Source organism: Xenopus laevis, chromosome 2S (genome assembly GCF_017654675.1).
Source record: "Xenopus laevis strain J_2021 chromosome 2S, Xenopus_laevis_v10.1, whole genome shotgun sequence".
NCBI classification, from domain to species: Eukaryota; Metazoa; Chordata; class Amphibia; order Anura; family Pipidae; genus Xenopus; species Xenopus laevis.
In genome coordinates, this window is record NC_054374.1 from 126,418,888 (window position 1) to 126,438,013 (window position 19,126).

A 19,126-nucleotide genomic window follows, 5' to 3' on the forward strand; every position below is an offset into this window, starting at 1 on the left:
AAGTTGATGTAACTTTGTAAACTGAAGATACTTGATACTCTGTTCATGTGTGTGCGCATGCTCCTGTTGTTTCTTGAGTTTAGTCAGCTAATAGAAGAAACACTTGTCAAACACAAAATTATTTTTATATGTTAATACCCATATTTTTACCAGACATCATCACTTGTTTGGGAAACATGGCGTTATAATGCAGCAGGTGCAGCCACAAACATGGCACTTTGCAAATGGCCAACCCCACCTCCAAACTGTTGTGGCACACGCTTACAATTCATTAGTGCCTGCTAATTGAGTGGTTTACAGCAACTGCATAAAGGTGGTCATGTTTAACCTGAATATTGCAATCCACATGATTAAGAATTAGTACATCTTTTTTTGTCACGCAGGTTGGCATTGGGTAAAGTGGGAAGAATGTCCTCCAATTTCCTCAGCTGTTCTGGGCTTGGCGTTGTCTGAAGCAGCAAGTCTACAATCCATTTTCAGAAGATTTTAATCATCCCCACTCACACAACAAATAGAATAGAACTTTACTGTTGTATTTGATCTCTTTCTTTGTATACATAAGGAGGATCGTTAATATACCACTGTACAGTGCATACAATTGTAAAAACATTTTCAGAGACTGTGCATCCCATGCACTGTACAGGTACCTTCTATAGGGCAAATACTTTTGTCAATTTAGGAATGTAACGTTGAACTAGCGATACATGTGAGGAATATATGCACTAAAGATCATATGTAGAAAATCTGCTGGGCAAATCAGGCTGTCAGCCAGCATATACAGTAATGCATAATGTATGCCATTCATTAATGTATATAACCATCTGAAGCAAGTTTTCACTGTCCTTGTCTGTCCTAAGAATATCAATAAATTACCAAATTGTTAATTGTTTTCTACTTTAATTGTTTGTTCTTTAGGGTCAGTCTTGCCTCGAAAGATTGCTTGCCAATTTTGGGTGTATGCCACAAATCAATCAGGGATTAAATGCTTTAATTTAACCCTTGACATAACAGAGGTATGACACTGCTTAATTACAAGCAATGTTCATATCTGCCACACCTGCTAAGAAAGAATGTTAGTTCCATGGACAAGCAATTTGCTAAATTTTGTGCATATTAAAAAGGTTACACTTAAGAAATTCTGCATATTTCTAGAAAACATGACAATAGCTTAGATTGTTGGTTTTATAAACATACTGTAACAGGTACAGTATGTTCATTGCAATGAATTGGAAAGTAAGATATGTCTATGGAAAAGGCATTTTTACTTGGGGTTGCCTAACTTTTGGTGATCGAATTTAATTACCTGAAACCCAGGGCTGTTGCACCTATTAGGAGAAAACTGCACTGGCTTGGAATTTTTCCAGCGAGCACCATGGAGCGATCTTCTTTCTTCAAATTTCCCCGAGGCAGAAGCATGCACAGTAGAACTAAATAGCTGGCTTTTTCTGCATGAAGGAGTAAGTATAAAGTTAGGGGCTTTTCCCCAGGGGACAGCTAGGCTGGGGGGGGGGGAGTATGGGTTTTTTTTGGAAAATGGTTGAATTCTCCTTTAAAGGGATTCTGTTATGATTTTTTTGATGTATTTTTTATTTCTAAATTACACTGCAAATAATTCACTCAATATACAATACAATATAAAATGTAATTCCTGAACCAGCAAGTGTATTTTGTTTAAGTTGTAATATTGGTGTGTAGGAAGCCATCTCAAGTCATTTTGCCTGGTCATGTGTTTTTGGAAAGAGCCAGCACTTTAGGCTGGAACTGCTTTCTGGCAGGCTTTTGCTTCTCCTACTTAATGTAACTGAATGTGACACAGTGGGACCTGGCTTTTTCTATTGAGTGCTGATCTTAGATCTATCAGACAGCTGTTATCTTGTGTTAGGGAGCTGCTATCTGGTTACCTTCCCATTGTTTTGTTGTTAGGCTGGTGGGTTGGGAAAGGGAGGGGGATGATATCACTCCAACTTGCAGTACAGCAGTAAAGAGTGACTGAAGTTTATCAGAGCACAAGTCACATGACTTGGGGCAGCTGGGAAACGGACAATATGTCTAGCCCCATGTCAGATTTCAAAATTGAATATAAAAAAATCTGTTTGCTCTTTTGAGAAATGGATTTCAGTGCAGAATTCTGCTGGAGCAGCACTATTAACTGATTCATTTTGAAAAAAAATTTTTTTTCCCATGACAGTATCCCTTTAAGCTCCAACAAGGATTTGCAGCAGGGAATAGCTTCCCAGAGGCTCTGTGTGAATGCCTCCAATGCAGGGACCTCAGTGAAGAGGGTGTTAGGTTAGCCGTCAGCTACCTGAACAGTGCACTGGATGGGAATGGTGTACTGAATCTGCAAATGCCTTTTGAGAAATGGATTTCAGTGCAGAATTCTGCTGAAGCAGCACTATTAACTGATGCGTTCTAATGCACATGCGCAGCCGCGAGAAATAGGAGCACCTAATAGGATCACTGGCCCTGGGTTTCCGGTAAGTAAATGCGATCACTTGGGGGTGTCTAACTTTTGGCACCCCCAAGTAAACAGACCTTTCCTTTACAGTTAAGTAAACACCTGTATTCTACATGAGCCAAATAATTAGGGCTTGTAATAAAAATGTGTAATGAATTACTACTTTTTTTCTTTGTAACTTTGGCTACTACCTCCTTTACCACCCCTTGGAATCAGGGTAATTCTATCAAAAAAGATATAAAGTGATATGCAAATTTTCTTTCATTCTTTCACTTCAAGTGGCAGGAGACAAAACACCACGTGTCATTGCCCTTAAAAGGATAGACACATGTACACACCCAGATAAGCATGTGATGCTGACGAAATGTAGTGGGCAAATTAGGGCAATAACACACGTGACAAAACAGGAAAATTTAAAGAAGAACTAAACACTCTCCAGTAACAAAAGCCCCCTTTAACAGCCTGCCATTGGCCCCCTCCCTGCACTGTGCATTAGTCAAAAAGAAGCCCCTGAAATAAAAACCTTACCCTAAAATGCAGAGCAGTGCAGCAGAGTTCCCGGGCACCATCCTCTGGCCGTTCGTATTCTTCAAGGTCTCTTTACCAACAAGAAGCCTGCGGGAGCATGCGCAGTTGGGCCTCGTCAGGAATCGGCTTCAACTGCGCATGCTCCCTCAGGCTTAGTGTTGACATCGAAACTGGAAGAGAATGCAAATGGGCAGAAGAAATCTAAACATGAACCAACATAAGATAGAAACACCTGATGTTATGTTTGGATCCCATGATCAGGCCTTCTCAAAATGATGATACTTAAAAATAAGAATATTTATATATAAATATACATACTAAAATGACCCTTGTGTACAAAAGTCTATCAGTTTAATGGGATAGGGAATATGGAGGTAAAACAGCCCTCAGAATGTTTAACAAGCATGATACATGATATTATATATACAAATATACCCCTATGTATATATGGCGATATACACATTTTTAGAAAATGTCAATCCCTTCAATACATATGCACACAACAATGAATATGCATTATACACAGTGATAGACCTAGCAAAATACTATTTACAACAAACACATCAAGAAAAGTTAACCCAATGAAAATATATACAATAGTTTTATATTTCTAACAGACCCAATAATGAGCATTTCACAATGAAACAACGATGTTTTGATAGAAATGGATAAAGCAAATAAAGCAGAATGCTAGCACATTCGATATACAGCACTGTGCTAAAACACATGCTGGCCTCCCATTCAGGCACTTCAAGGGTTTCACAAATAATGAACTAGGACAGGATAACACTGCTTCCTTCAAACAAATAAACACATTTGTATCAAAAATATATATGTATATATAACAAATCACAAAAATGATCAGTACAAAATGTCAGTTCAATATTCCAAGTACTTGACAAAAAAAGTCCATGGCTTCCATTACTGTGGCAGTCTTCAGTTCTTTAAGCCACTTAGGCAACATGCACACATCTCAGTGCTAGTGGTTGGATTCCAGTTGCTGTAAACTTTCTGCCTACATTTAATCAGAGTCACTGCTGCTGCTAGATGAATCTGTGGACATGACCTCAACATCTTCTTCATTCTCCTTGTTGGGCCCAAGGGATTCCATTAAAAATTCATTACTGTGATTTGGAGGTAGCATGTTCATGGACATGTCACTCGATTGCCATGGGTATTGAGGAGCCAAAACATCTAAAACAAAAAAATGAATTCCAAAACAATTTAGTTATGATGTGCAGACATTGACTTATAAACTACTAAAGGGGTTGTTCACCTTCCAAACACTTTTTTCAGTTCAGTTGTTTTCAGATTGGTCCCCAGAAATAAAGACTTTTTTCAATTAGTTTACATTATTTTTTTACTGTTTTTCCAAAATCTAATTTTAAAGTTGAATGTTCGTGTCTCTGGTGTTTCAGTCTGGCAGCTCAGTAATTCAGTGCAGACTCAAATAGTTACAATTTTGTAACATTTGGTTGATACATTTCTTAGCAGCATCTCTGGAGTATTAGCAACTATTGTATCAATTCTAACAGCTGCCTGTGATGAAATCCAGGGATTCTGCTCAGCATGGACAAAGATAAGAAATGTATCAACTAAATGTATCAATTTAGAAGAGTTATGGAGGGTCAGCGACCACCCCCCCTGCCCAGAGCTGCTTTAGAAGGTGAAAAATCACACTTTACACTTCAATATTAGAAAAACTATCACAAATAGAAAGTAGTTGGAAAAAGTTGTTATTTCTGGTGATCTATTTGAAAACAACTAGTTGTTTGAAGGTGAGCAATCCGTATAACATTACATCAAAGCAAATAGGCCAAAAGTTTATTGCATGCAAGTTGAGTCCTTAGTCTTCAAAGGCTAAGGCACAAGGCATTTTCAATGCCGCTACTTATGGCAGCAATTAGAATGCTGCGAGTCACCCCTGATTGCTTAACATTTGTAATTCAATAACACATGGAGAGACTAAGTATGCCTATTGCATTAAATATTGGCTCATAATTTTGCTGCATAATAAGAAATGAAGCAAGGCTTTATTTTTACCTGCCATTATAGAAAACCATAACATAGGACTGAAAAGGATGAAGTGGATCAGATAAAATCCAAGACAATATTACAACAGTATTAAAGTTTATCAAAGTAAACTAGCAGAAACAAATTCAATTGAATACATACCTGCAATCCAACAAATCAGAAATTCACATAAATAGAAACCATCAGTCACAAGCATAGATATTGCACAGTCTAAAGCACACAGATGAAGTCATGTATACATAACATACAATATTTTATAGCTAAAAGTGGACAATGTGAGAAGGTGGACAATCCCTGCAAACCATAGGTTTTGTGCTTATACTGTTTTTTAGTTTGTTTATTTTTAACGTGATATGGATTCCAGGATTCTGAACAAATAAATCATGTGATTATTTTAGTTCTTTTAGATTACCTGGGAGTCGCCCAGCAGCCAGTGCATCTCCAGGTAAATGTCCATTGACTCCATTAGTAGGCAGGTTACTCATCTGACCCAGTAGGCCACTCCTCATTTCCAAATCGGTGGGATAAGGCCTTCGGGGATCACCTTAAATAAAATTGCAAAAAGGATAATAAAATGAGGATGACCAAAATGCATTAAAGGACAACTTTACCCCCCAAATTAATATTTAAGCAATAGGTTTGTTTGCAACTCGAATCATACAATCCCAGGGGGGCGGCCGTTATTTTTTAAAATGGAATTTCCTTTTTAGGATTACCCATGGCTCATGCTACTAAAAAGGAATATTATCATAAAAATGGTTTATTCACATGAAGCAGGGTTTTACACATCAGCTGTTTTATGCAATATCTTTTTATAGAGACCTACATTGTTCGGGAGGTATAGTTTTCCTTTAAGTGGCATACTTATAAAGGTGACTAAAATAATAGTGAATATACACTATACATGACCACTTTAACGCCATGCTGCAATGTTAAATAATTTGCATTCACAGAGCTGTGCAATGATAGCTGAATATGAAATTATGGTACCCAATAATTTCTTGTCTTTCAAAACTTGTCCCATTGTCTTTAAAGGGTTACATAAGGTCTGAGATTGTATAAAATAACAGGGTACATTACTGGATTCTATAAAAATATAGACTCCAGATATTTTATACTCCAGTAACACTATGAAGTTTGTCATGGATTCTGACTAATTGCAGAGATCATGATGGATGATGGGGATGGGGAGTATGGGGAGCAACATAGACTTACAGATATTACTTTGTATACTATACACCATTTTCAGGTTTTACACGCTATGCACTTTCTGTGATACATTTTACAAACCTTCATACATGAACTGGACATTTATATACCTGTTGGTAAAATATTTTTTACAAAATACAAAATTAAATAAAGAAACCATAGCGGTTAGTGATTTAAACACCAGGGAGAGGCAGCTGAAATTTATCTTAAACTTTAAAATTAAATCTAGCAATAGTAGTAAATTAGTGTTCAAAAAAAGCTTTAATTTTATGAATATGGAGGTTTTGTAGTTTGGGTTAAAGTAACTGTTGTTCCATAATGCCACTTGAAAGAATCTGAAGTACCACCAGAAAAATTATTTGATGGAGTTAACATCAAATTTAGAAAAGTATCCTTTAGTTCTTGTGAAGAAGAGAATACAAACCATGTTCTTTCCCTTTGTTGGACACTCCTCAATTGTTTTATATACAAGGGAAGGACTACACGGATGTTTTCGTCGCGATCCGACACACTGCGACAAAACGCCTGCGACAAGTCGCATGCGACGGAAATAAGGTGAGAGATAGAAATGTCGGATGAAGTCGCATCGTTGATCCGACGCGACAACTGTCGGATGCAGACGCTGCGTCGCATGCGTTTTGTCGCAGCGGGTCGGATCACGCCAAAAACGTCCGTGTAGTCCTAGCCTAAAGCACAGGAGCTATATAAGTAAAAACTGTCAATATATAATTACCTGGCACCCAAGTCAAAGGAGCACATACAGCATTGCTTGCACTAATTCGATGGGCATACTTAATAAGTTCCTCTGAAGAAATTACACCTAAAAAAAGAGTATTAGAACAATTAATTACACTTATTAACCTTAATTCTTAACTTACTAAACTCCATTATAACAACACTTTAGTTTTGTTTCTCAAAGTAAACTAGCCGGAGTGTAGCAATCACAAGGGGTTTATAAGGGCATTAAACAACCAGGTATAGGGATCAGTGCAATGTGTCAATCCACGTTGGAGCCAGCTTTGACCTTTTACACTACAAAGTCCAAGCAACAAATATCTTCTGTACAGACACTGTGATTAAAGGAAACTGCATGGAGTTTCACGTGCTTTAAATGAACACTAATCGTTTGTTGTGTACCTAACCCCTCCCATCTCTTTGATACTAGTACAGATTCTTCCTTATGTTTGAGGCAACCCACGTGCTCAGTATGTTTAGTATGCTCTGAATTGCTGTAAGTAAGCTATGCTTAAAATGTGTGAATCATACTGAGTATACAGTGAACATCTGCCAAATAAATCTCAGATAAGTAAAAGGTCAGTGTGTGATATGTTACTAAACTATAAAGCAGGTCAAAGAGCCACGAAGTATATTGATTAACATATTACTAGTCATATTTGCTGAACATTTATTATGTAGGTTATAGGTTTCAAACATAAAGGGTTTCCAGAACAAGCTTAAAAATTGGACATCTATGAAATTAACATGGATCAAGAGACAAAAAAGTATTCTTATTAACTTACTGAATGTGGAAATTCACTTTTCTATTATAATAGATAGTCAATCAAAATAGCGAGACTAAGTTAAATATGATTTAAAAGAGTAATTTGGACCCTGTTTCACCCAGAGAACTCCAAACTACAATTATTTAAATTCTCCATTACCTAAAAAGCCTTAGCCTTCAGTTTTTGCAAAATAGATGTATATTATAACTAGGGAAGCACCAAACCCCCGGATCCTTCGCAAAAGATTTGTCCGAACCCCCGAATCCTTCGCAAAAGATTAGAACGAATTTGGTCGAATCCGAATCCTTCTGAAAAAGGCTGAATCCTGGATTTGGTGCATCTCAACTTATAACTGTAAAACAATATCATCAGTTTCATAAAAAAATCTTCTAAACTCACCTTTCCTTGCTTTATCTATTGATTTCAATTTTTCCTTAGCTTGATAGACAGCCGTTGCCTTGGATTAAAAGAAATAACCCAATTTTAATGAAACTTTTTACAGTGATCTAATGCTACTTATGGCAGTTATTAAGATACAAAAGTATGAAAAGCATTACTTAACTGCAAGTTGTAATTCAACAACATCTAAAAGGCCTCTGCTTGACAGCCCCTAATCTAGAAGGTTCCAACATTCAAAAAGGGATAGCAAGAAAGATAAAGGTAGCTCTAACATAAACTTCTGCTATACTGCCAAGTTATTGAATTAAAAAAACATTATTTCTGCTTGGGTTAAAAAACAAAAAAAATATTTTTTTTTTTAAAATGTGGGGTTTAAAAACAACGCTCAAATACAGTTTTTAATTAGGATTCACGTTCACTTTATCTTTCTGTAATGGATCAGTAAAATATTAATAAATGAAGCCTCGTTTATCTGAGGCCTCATTTATTTTCATTATTCTTAAAGGAGAATTCAACCTGTAATAAAAAAAACTTCCCCCCTACCCTGGGTAGACCACACTCCCCTCCAGCCTACCTGCCCCCCGTGCAAATGCCCCTAATTTTTTACTCACCCCTCTGTGCAGCTTCTGGCCTTGGAGTTCATGACAGCCATCTTCTTCTCTGGTAATCTTCATGTCTTGACGGCATTTTCGGTGCATGCGCAGTTGGGAGGAAATGTCTGGTCCCGAACAACTGCGCACCACTTTCGGCGGAGTGGTTCGGGACTAGAAATCTACTTCAACTGCGCATGCGCCGAAACTTCCGAAAAAGACAGAAGAAAGAAGATTGCGCCAGTGAACTACGAGGCCATAATCTGCATGGAGGGGTGAGTAAAAAATTAGGGGCATTTGCCCGTGGGGGCAGGTAGGCAGGAGGGAGGGGGTCTACCCAGGGTGGGGGGAGGGTTTTTTTTTTTTTATACGGGTTGAAATTTGACCATGGGCAGTTATTCATGGCGAGCAATCAAAATGTTGCATTACAGTTCTAGCTGCAGCTGCCTGAGCAAGCACTGATTGGTTGTTAGGGATTACTACCCATGTGCACATTTGCCCAGTATCAAAGTACCAGTAACATGAAAATTTTCTTTTTAAAAAATTCATTAGTATACCACAAAAATAATCAAAACACCAAAATTAATTAAACTTTAAAATCTCACAGCATTTATTAAGAAATAACTTACAGAAACTCCACTTCATTTCTCCTCCCTGCCTTCCTTATAGGAGATAGCCAGGGAGGAGAAATCGAGCGCTGCATGTAGGATAGTCGCCGTGTTGCCTTTTCTGAAGAGGAGCACAACCAGAGTTTTGTTAAGTTATTTCTTAATAAAGGCTGTGCGATTTTAAAGACAATTAGTCTTGGTGTTTTTTTTTCGTGGTATACTAACAAATTTTTTTAATGTTACTGGTCTTTTAATAAATGAGCCTCACTGTTCCTTAGTCACAACCATTAGTTAAATGGGAGGTCCAAACTGCATTAAATTGTTTACATTCTGTGCACTCCTGAAACAATATAGTAGAAGCCAGATTATTACTTGGCCTTGAAGATGAACAGACTCTATACACTGTTTTAAGAATCAGAACCAAAGAACAGAAAGGGAGAAACAAGTGTTACTTTCAACTGAAAACACATTTATAAACACTTTGCATTTTTTGTATAGATATATATTCTCATTACTGTGAATATCCTTTTCTTTTGCAAAAAAGAGTTTTTTGGTACAGTATACATCCGCTAACTCCAATTAAACAGCAGCTTTCTTTGCTTACATTTTTTCAGCTCAGGACCTCTTATATTTAAAATTCTAAAATGGGAAAGTATAACTTTTTAACTGTGCTTTTACTGACATCTGTAGCCACATGCAATTACAAAAGTTATTTTTTCCCAGCTTGTACTAATTTTGGTAAGAAGAGATTCCTTGAAAATGTACTTGTCATTCTCATATGACAACATCATATGTTCCATATAAGCACATGGCAAAAAGCTGCCAGCAGCTATTTGTTTCAAGAGCTTACCAATATATGTTCAGCTTCTTTCAGCTGTTTCTGTAGTTGCTGGATATCACTGTCTCTCTTCTCCACCTCTTTTTCTAAAACTTGCATTTCTTGGTGAGTCTTTCCCTGGCTGAATGCCACTTTCATCAGTTCTTGGAATTCCCCATCCTTCTGAATAAGTAACTCTAAAATCTAACAGAAATAGACAAAATCTTTTAGTATAATAACCGAGGCAGGAAAATACAAGGATGAGCAAACAACTAAGAAAAGAAGCAATAAAAAGGGATATGGTCGTTTTTTTTTTTTTAAATTTGTGTGTTATATTATACACATCACTAACAATGTATTTTACCAAATGAATGGGGAAGCAGCCTTAAAGGGATAACTATCGCGAAAATGAAAATTGGACACAAATTCCATCATACTACAATAAAAAGTTTTCTTAATATAATCAATAAAAAATTCTGTACTGTTTCTGAAATAATCAAGTTCTTCTTCACTATTCCACTCTCAGCATCTGTATCTCTTCATTCTCTCTTTCGTGCAGGGGTTGGGTGTAAGATATTCATTGACAGTTCCAACCAATAGGTGGGCTCCTTTTGCCTAGAAGATGTATTAGAGCTTACTATTAAAATCACCAGACATTATGTCTCTCTACATGCAGGATTTGTGCAAAGGCAGTTCTTTTGTTAGATTTTGTTTGTAACGTAATCAATCGGGTGATAGTGAAAAGAGAAAAAACTTAGTTGATGCACCCGCAAGTTACAAAATTTTGTTTGTACTGGAATCAGTTATTTGAGTGAGTTCTAATACATCTGCTAGGAAAGGAAACCACCCTATAAGATATATTGGATCTAACTGTCAATGAATATCTGACATCCAACTGCTGCATGAAGAGAGAATGAAGAGAAACAGATGCTGAGCGAGGGATAGTCAAGATATACTTGATTTTTTTTTTTTTTTAGAAATGCAGACTATTTAATTGATTGTATTTAGAAAGTTTATTAATTCAGTATGATGAAACTTATATTAAATTTTCATTTTTGCAACAGTTTCCCTTTAAAGGGGTTGTTCACCTTTGAGTTAATATTAGAGAATGATATTCTGAGACAATTTGCAATTGAATTTCATTTATATTATTTGTGGTTTTTGAGTTGTTTAGCTTTTTATTCAGCAGCTCTCTAGTTCGCAATTTCAGCCATCTGGTTGCTAGGGTCCAAATTACCCTAGCAACCATGCACCAATATTCATGGAATATGAATAGGAGAGGTCTGAATAGAAAGATGAGTAATAAAAATCTTCAATAACTATACATTTGTAGCCTTACCGAGCATTTGTATTATGGGGTCAGTGACCCCCGTTTGAAAGCCTGAAAGAGTCAGAAGAAAAAGGCTTGTCATTTAAAAACTATAAAGAATAAACAATAGGGACCAATTGAAAAGTTGCTTAGAATTGGCCATTCCATAACATACTAAAAGTTAATATGGTGAACCACCTCTTTAAGTTGCAGAGGATTGAAAGCATCTGATTGGTTGCAATGTGCAAACTTTAGACCTTAAAATGACCTCCTAGGTTGCTAATTTACAACTTTAAATATATTTAAATCAGATATTCAGTTGTTTGTTGGCTTTGTACAAACCATACACAGACAGTTGTCATAATAAAGTAGACAAAATAAACAATGTGATCGCAAACTGCTTTAAAACAGTTTATCAGCGGAACCTTCGTAATACATTCTAACAGTGTTTCCCTAAGTTATCGGGAGTTTAGAGCCATGTTCAGATAACCTTCATACTCTAAACTTTAAGCAAATTAAGAAAAGAAAAAAAGAAAAGGAAACCTAATTGAGTGACAAGAACCTGTTACAATCAGGGGACAATTTTCTGAGAAAGATTACCGTATTTATATTTTATATGCTTAAAAGAGAGGAAGGTTATCATTACCACATACCGTATGTAAATGAACTTTATTTATAATTTAGTATTTTTATATGTATAACATTGTTTATAAAACCACATACTATATACCAGGTCAGTAAGTTCCATTTGCACGCTGTGTGGCTACTTAAAGGATACAAAGCATCATATCACAGCCCAACTTGCCCTGTCATATAAAACAGAGCATATTCAGGACATGCTTGTCGCTCATCCTACTGCTCATGTGTGAAGTCCAGTCAGACTTCACATTGTTCAAAAGAAGGCACATTAATCCAGCAGTTTACTGCTCCTGTCTCGCCTGGTTCTCCCACCATCTTTTTCATCCATTCTGGCCACATCCACAAAACAGCGTAACAGAATTCTGCATTTTGTATTGAGTAGTAATGAGTGTCATAAAATCTACACGTGACAACATTCTGACCTACCTGCCCTCTAAACTCAGCTATAAAAATTTTGAAGCTGCATTTCGGCATAGCTGAAGTAGCACTATTTGTTTTTCAATAAAAAACAAAAATATTCCTTTAAAGGAGAAGGAAAGCTACCGAGGCAGTTTATTTCCAACAGAACAACCACGATAGTGCAAGCTATAATACTATATTTATTCTGCAGAATACTTGAGTAAACAGTTCTAGAAGCTCTCTCTGTTTGTTTAGGATAGCAGCTGCCATGTTAGTTGGGTGTGACATCACTTTCTTCCAGAGTCTCTCCCTGCTCACTCATATTTCTGGGCTCGGTTTACAGCATGGAGAGAGGAGCAAACTGAGCATTCTCAAGCCCTAGTCCTGGAGGTTTATGCTGAGAACAGGAAATCTGATACAGAGTGTTTATTTTGACAGAGGACTCAGAGAAGCATCACTTTGTGTATTTACTGGTGTATTTATATAGACCTTTCTGATAAAGGTTACTTCATTTTAGACTTTCCTTCTCCTTTAAATTGAGATGCCCACACTAAGGCAAATATCTGGATGGCAGGCACTGGGGAGGGGGGAAAGGTGGACCATGATAGAGAAGGCTAATTTCAGTGGGACATGCAGTAATGGTAAGCCACAATACAAATAAAAGTAATACTTGCCCAGAGTAATATGTTAAGTGTCCATAAAATACTGCTTGGGTTATTACAGTCAAGTTGGTTTAGGAGAAAAGGTGTTTTTAGCCCTTCCCCATTGGTGGATGATGGCCACATTTTGGAATGCAAGAATACCTATATATTTAGATGAGGAACAATAATATTTAGAGTGTAAGCTCTTGTGAGCAGGGCCATCTAATCCTATTTTCATTCTATAACCCTTATTTGTTAAACATTTATAATTACATTTAATAATAGAATTAGGACATCATTTCATAATTTACTGGCACTTTATAAACACATGATAATTGTGTACTAAGCAGACAGTTAAAAATGGGATGTGAAGGAACAAAACTGTATTTCTGCAGCTTATCCTGAAACCAGTTATCCAAAAAGCTCTGAATTACAGGAATTCCATCTCCCAGAAAGTCCATTTTAATCAAATGCTTCAAATATGTAAACATTTTTTAACAGTCCCTTGTACTTGATCCTAATATATGGTATGGAGATCCAAATTATGGAAACAATCCCTTATCTGGAAACCCCCTAGGTCCTGAGATAGACCATCTTCGTCAACAGATAAACACTGCATATTGTTTTAGAGGTGCACATAAAGTCCTTTATCTGGTAATCTCTTTAATCACATAAAGGCTAGTAATGTATACATGGTGTATAATGCAACAAATGCAAAATTCAATTAATAACAATGCAGTAAACTGTGTTGTAGCTATAATAATTTTATAATCTGTAAATCCAAATCTGCAGACTCACTTGGTTCTCTTCTCCAGGTTGGCTGAGCTTCTGGCTCCTTGAAAGTGCAAGTGTTTCAATAACTTCTCTGAAACATATTAAGGTTTCAATCAACAGAGATTCTAAAGCATTTTACTACAGATGAGTGGGTGTTAAAGGGGTGGTTCACCTTTAAGGTAACTTTTATTATGTTATAGAACGGCTGACTCGTTGCAGCTTTTAATTGGACGTTGCGGACTCCCTTTTAAAAAAACAAATGCTCTGTAAGGCTACAAATATTTTGCTATAGTAACTTTTTATTACTGATCCTTTTATTCAGGCCTCTCATATTCCAGTCTCTTATTCAAATCAATGTATGGTTGCTAGGGTAATTTGGACCTTAGTTACCAGATTGCTTAAGATGCAAATTGAAGAGCTGCTGAATAAAAAGCTAAATAACTCAAAAACTGCCAATAATAAAAAAAATCAAATAAATTGCAAATTGTCTCAGAATATCACTTTCTACATCATACTAAAAGTTATCTCAAAGGTGAACAACCCCTTTAACTGAACCAGATATACACACAATGCACACACTCACACCTGCTTCCATAGGAAAGGAAACCCCGATGGTCAACCCCTCCGTTTTCTTGTTCCAGTGTAAAGTGATGGATTCTGGGACTCAAAGTCCTTCTGCTTTCCAGAGAAACTGTGCACCAACTACTAATGGAAAGCATCATTACTTTAAGCCCCAGAATCATTTAAACAATATAAGGTTATGGAGGTTGCATTATACTGTGAGACTACACAGGGGCAGATTTATCAAAATGTGAGATTAGAACTCACCTCACTCCCTTTCTATTCATTTTTATGGAATTTTTAGAATCTTACTTATCACCATTTGATAAATATGGTTTTAAATTCCATAGGAATGCATAGAAAGTGAGCGCATTTTTCTGTGGTGAGTTCTAAATTCACAATTTGATAAATCTGACCCTTAGACTGTAAGCTCTACAGTGCAGGAACTCTGTCCTGATATGAATTCTGTGTATATTTATTTTGTGATTTGTTTTCCATGTGTGTACTTTTATTTGTATTGAACTATTATGCATTGTACAGTGCTGTGGCTCCTTAACAGTGCTTTTCAAATAAAGTTATACATACATACTAAGTGGGGTTGATAAATGGTTTGTACAAGTCAAAGATGAACTTTATTTTCAATCTGTTGAATCAGGTGTTTGGCAAAAAAAAAGAAAATTATATTTCTGGAACTTCAGTGTCAGAAATGTTCTACATTACCCTGACTGAGTGACCTGAAGTTATAAGGCTGAACGTGTGTCTTTTTTCAACCTAACTTACTATGTTACTATGTGCAGTTGGAGCCGGAAAGCTCCATAAATTACCGAAAAGAAAGAAGAGAAACTGCAGTTGTCTGTTTCTCATGGAAGCGTCCGCCGAAAGGCTTCAGAGCTGAACAATGTTACATTCACTTATTTTAAAGGTGTAATTATACTTTAAAGGACAAGGAAACCCCTAGAAAGAATGTTACTAATTACACAAGCCTACCTCTTTTAAAGGAGAAGGAAAGTCGTTAACACTTGGGGTGCCAAATGTTAGGCACACCTAAGTGAATGTATTGACTTACCTGAAACCCTGGGCCGGTGCTCCTATCAGCAGAAAACTGCACCAGCCCGGGGTTATTCCAACAAGCACCACGGAGCACTTCTCTTCCGGCTTCTTCGTTCTTCAAATTTCCCGGGGCTAACGCATGCACAGTAGAATGAAATAGCCAACTTTTTAGTTTAAGTTTTTCACTCTAATGTGCATGCACAGCCGCGAGAAGCCAGAAGAAGCCAGAAAAGGAGTATTTTGTGGTGCTCGCTGGAATAACCAGTTTTCTGCTCATAGGTGCATCGGCCCGGGGTTTCACGTAAGTAAATTTATTCACTTGGGGGTGCCTAACATTAGGTGGTAAACGTCTTTCCTTCTCCTTTAAGTCCCACAACATTGAATCGCATCAGGAGGGAGCTCGTAGTGTATGAAATGTAACATCAGCATGCATTGTCAGCAACACCTCCCAACATTTTACAAAGGCTGCGTATTTTCTTTTTTATTTATTGCACACAAAAATCAATGCCTGTTCACATTTAACATACAAGAAACTGTGGCTTGTCTGGGGAATTGGCTGGTGTTTATCACACATGAGCAATCAATATGAATCGCCTATGACGTTTGAGCTGACAAAATGGCTCCTGCAACGCTGCTGTTGGAAATCAACTTTAGATAATGCAATGCAGGAAACGTTTAAGTGGACCTGTCACCCAGACACAAAAATCTGTATAATAAAAGTCCTTTTCAAATTAAACATGAAATCCAATTTCTATTTTTTATTAAAGCATTTATAGCAGTTGTAAGCTCATTTAAACATCTCAGCTGTCAATCAAATATCGTCTGCCCCTCCTCTATGCCCTGGGCATAGAGGCGGGACAGACAATTACTTTCACTTTCCATTCAGCACTTCCTAGATGTCACTGCTTTCCACACATTCCCCCAGTTCTCTTCACCATTTAATTGTGTAGCCAGTGCATGGGGATGGACATCAGGTCCCACATTCTGGTGCACAAACAAGATTCTGAGATGATGCAAGACTTGTCTTAATAACAGTGTCCACAAAATGGCTCCTGCCTGCTTGCTAGCATTATTAATTCCCAGACTGAAGGAAACAAGATTCAAATAATTTATATATTGTAATTAAAGTTGATTTTGCTTGACTGATGTGATAAAATAGGATTATGAATATTTTTTTTTTGGGTGACAGGTCCCCTTTAAGTAAATGGTATTTTGTAAAATGATATTAGCAATTAGGTGCAGGAAAAGGTTTCCTTGTCCTTTAAAGGGAAGGGTTGATTTTGTAGGAAGGCAATCCCAGAGCAGCCAGAATAGTGGAGGAATGCCATAAGCTGACAAGAATACGGAAAGGAGTAAGATCCAACAAGTATCAATAAGCACCATCTAAAGGCTCACACACTGCAAATTGTTCTGTCAGCTTGATATCTACAGCACTGTCTCCACACACGCATTATTATTATTTGGGGCCACTGCTATTCCCCCTAGACATGACATGGTCTATTCTTGCCCACCCGCCCATACTATAATTGCACATCAATTGGGACCTTAATGGATACTAGTGTCGCCTTATTGTGCCTAGTGGGGGTTAATACCACAGTAAGAAGAGCGAGCAAGTAGCAGCTCATAGCGATTTTATGCCGCCAGATAAGGAGGGAACGCATTGGAAGCGTACAGACCACACAGCATAAAGCACTTACCTGGACAGTACTTCCAAATCGTCCAGCAACGACTCCAGCCTTTCCTTCGTGCTCTTCTCCGGAACAGCCATGACTGCGGGCGGAACAGAGACGGGGACCGACGAGCATTTCCGGGCAGGATTCAAGAGACACGAGGATATGGGGAAAAGCGAAGAAATATGTCACAGCGCCATCTAGTGTAATTTAATGAAACAACGATCCCGCTTGTTTCCTGTGGAATTAGCAAATAAATGTAGTGCCATTTTGAATACATTTGTACTACACAGGGGGGCTACGGGTGGAGGCTGGGGTCCCTTTGTTTTGTCCAGAGCTATCACTCATATTGACATTGGTGCCATTAGTAGAAAGCACAGCAACCAGCAATTCATAAACCTCCTCATGGTCCACAGTCAAACAGCCATGAACACAGCTTCTTGATGCGCTTATTCCTTGGTCAGTGGTCTGGTCTCCCAGCGTTTCATGACAGATACAGCGTGGCCCCCAGTTAGGGCCACAACCTTTTCTGGAAAAACTACTGCCTTATGTTTCTATGGCACTGACATAACTATAGAGGAAGCAGACAAAGCGGTATGAGGAGGGCCAGGAGAAAAGTGAGGCCTAGTCTGGTCTCCCAGCGTTAAATGACAGATACAGTGTGGCCCCCAGTTATGGCCACAAGCTTTTCTGGTAAACTTCTTATGTTTTTATGGCACTGACATAACAATAGAGGAAGCAGAGAAAGCGGTATGAGAAGGGCCAGGAGAAAAGTGGGGTTAGACACCAAAAGAAGACCTGCCAAATATTAAAAATTTACAGACATTGCCAGTAAATTTGTAATACCCTTAAAAAAAAGCCCTTGGCCCACCCCAAATTCACTTACAACGTACCTTTTTCGGCCATCACGCAAAGCCCCTTTTGTTTCCCCCCCCACACACACCGGCCGGTAAAAACTTTGAGAAAAGTGGCAACCCTAGGTCTACTCCCTGTATAATTGTAAGAAAATCCCCTTCCAGCTGCTCTCCTAATGGCTGCCTAAGTCTGGGTAGGCAGGCTTAGGTTTAATAGCTGGGGCTGGGGTTCTGTGCGTGCCAAAAGCCCCTCCAATGAGGGGAGCTGACACATCAGTGGGGGTACCTGAAGGGCAGTGGAGTGATATGGTGCGCATGCGTGGTAGAAAGTAACATGATATAATATAAATGTCATAATATGAGGCTGGGGCTGATTAATACATAATAATTGATACATGGCAGCTCAGAAACCAGCACAGTTAGCATCAGAATGTCATAATCAGCCCTTTAGGGGCGCTGCGCCAAAGAGGCGAGTTGAGAATGAGTAGTCAGGATAGGGTAGTTCTCTGTAACAGCACTTTCTAGAAAAATAAGGCAAATAGAACTAGTGAGCAAGAGCAGCCTGGGTCTAGGTAGGAGGGATAGCAAGGGGGGAGCTCTCCCCTCAGGCTAGAGTGGACTGTAGTGTAGGGATCAGAGCCTAATAGGGATTTAGGGTTAGTGAGTTCCCTGATCCAATGTGTGAGGATCCAGGTCATAGTACAGAGATCTCCACAGGGGTGTCACAAAGTGCTAGCTCTGACATGCTATGATGTACCTGACATGTATGTGATAAACCTCAGAGGATGGTGAGTATCCAAACCCTGAATAAAGCCTGTTGCTGTTAGTTTTGTTCAATAATCTTCTGGTGTCTAATTCTTTTGTTTAGTCACAAGTGAGGTATAGTTTCACAACACAATTCCTTCACCCTTTCAAGTAGCAAAGGCCCATCCTGTAGAGAGAGGGGGTCAAATGTAACCAATGCTCTGCCTATTTCCTAGCCGGACAAGGTCTAGCTAGCCTAGATGGGGTTACACAACTTACATTACAAAATGTCTTAATCTAATTTGGAGACCAGGACTATTTGTTCCGACCAGCTGCTCAT

The 19,126-nt window shown here is 38.0% G+C and overlaps 1 protein-coding gene across 2 annotated transcripts; it reads right to left on the bottom strand.

Moving 5' to 3' along the window:
• Nucleotides 1–3,320: 3,320 nt before the first annotated feature.
• On the bottom strand, nt 3,321–17,377 carry med4.S (mediator complex subunit 4 S homeolog). 2 transcript variants are annotated; one of them, XM_041583206.1, is made up of 8 exons: nt 17,216–17,377; nt 13,932–13,998; nt 13,167–13,295; nt 10,179–10,349; nt 8,131–8,188; nt 6,963–7,049; nt 5,433–5,564; nt 3,321–4,180 (listed from the first exon to the last, which is right to left on the bottom strand). In XM_041583206.1, exons 1-8 carry the CDS (start codon nt 17,284–17,286, stop codon nt 4,008–4,010), a joined length of 888 nt encoding a protein of 295 aa, XP_041439140.1. In that variant the 5' UTR covers nt 17,287–17,377; the 3' UTR covers nt 3,321–4,007.
• Between the last annotated feature and the right edge of the window lie 1,749 nt (nt 17,378–19,126).

Excerpts from the sequence above, each read along its gene's own strand:
- med4.S (XM_041583206.1), bottom strand. The coding sequence starts at position 17,286 with ATGGCTGTTCCGGAGAAGAGCACGAAGGAAAGGCTGGAGTCGTTGCTG. Across the intron at positions 13,999-17,215 it reads GATTTGGAAGTACTGTCCAG|AGAAGTTATTGAAACACTTG; the intron begins GTAAGTGCTTTA and ends AATATGTTTCAG. Across the intron at positions 7,050-8,130 it reads AATAGATAAAGCAAGGAAAG|GTGTAATTTCTTCAGAGGAA; the intron begins GTGAGTTTAGAA and ends CTCTTTTTTTAG.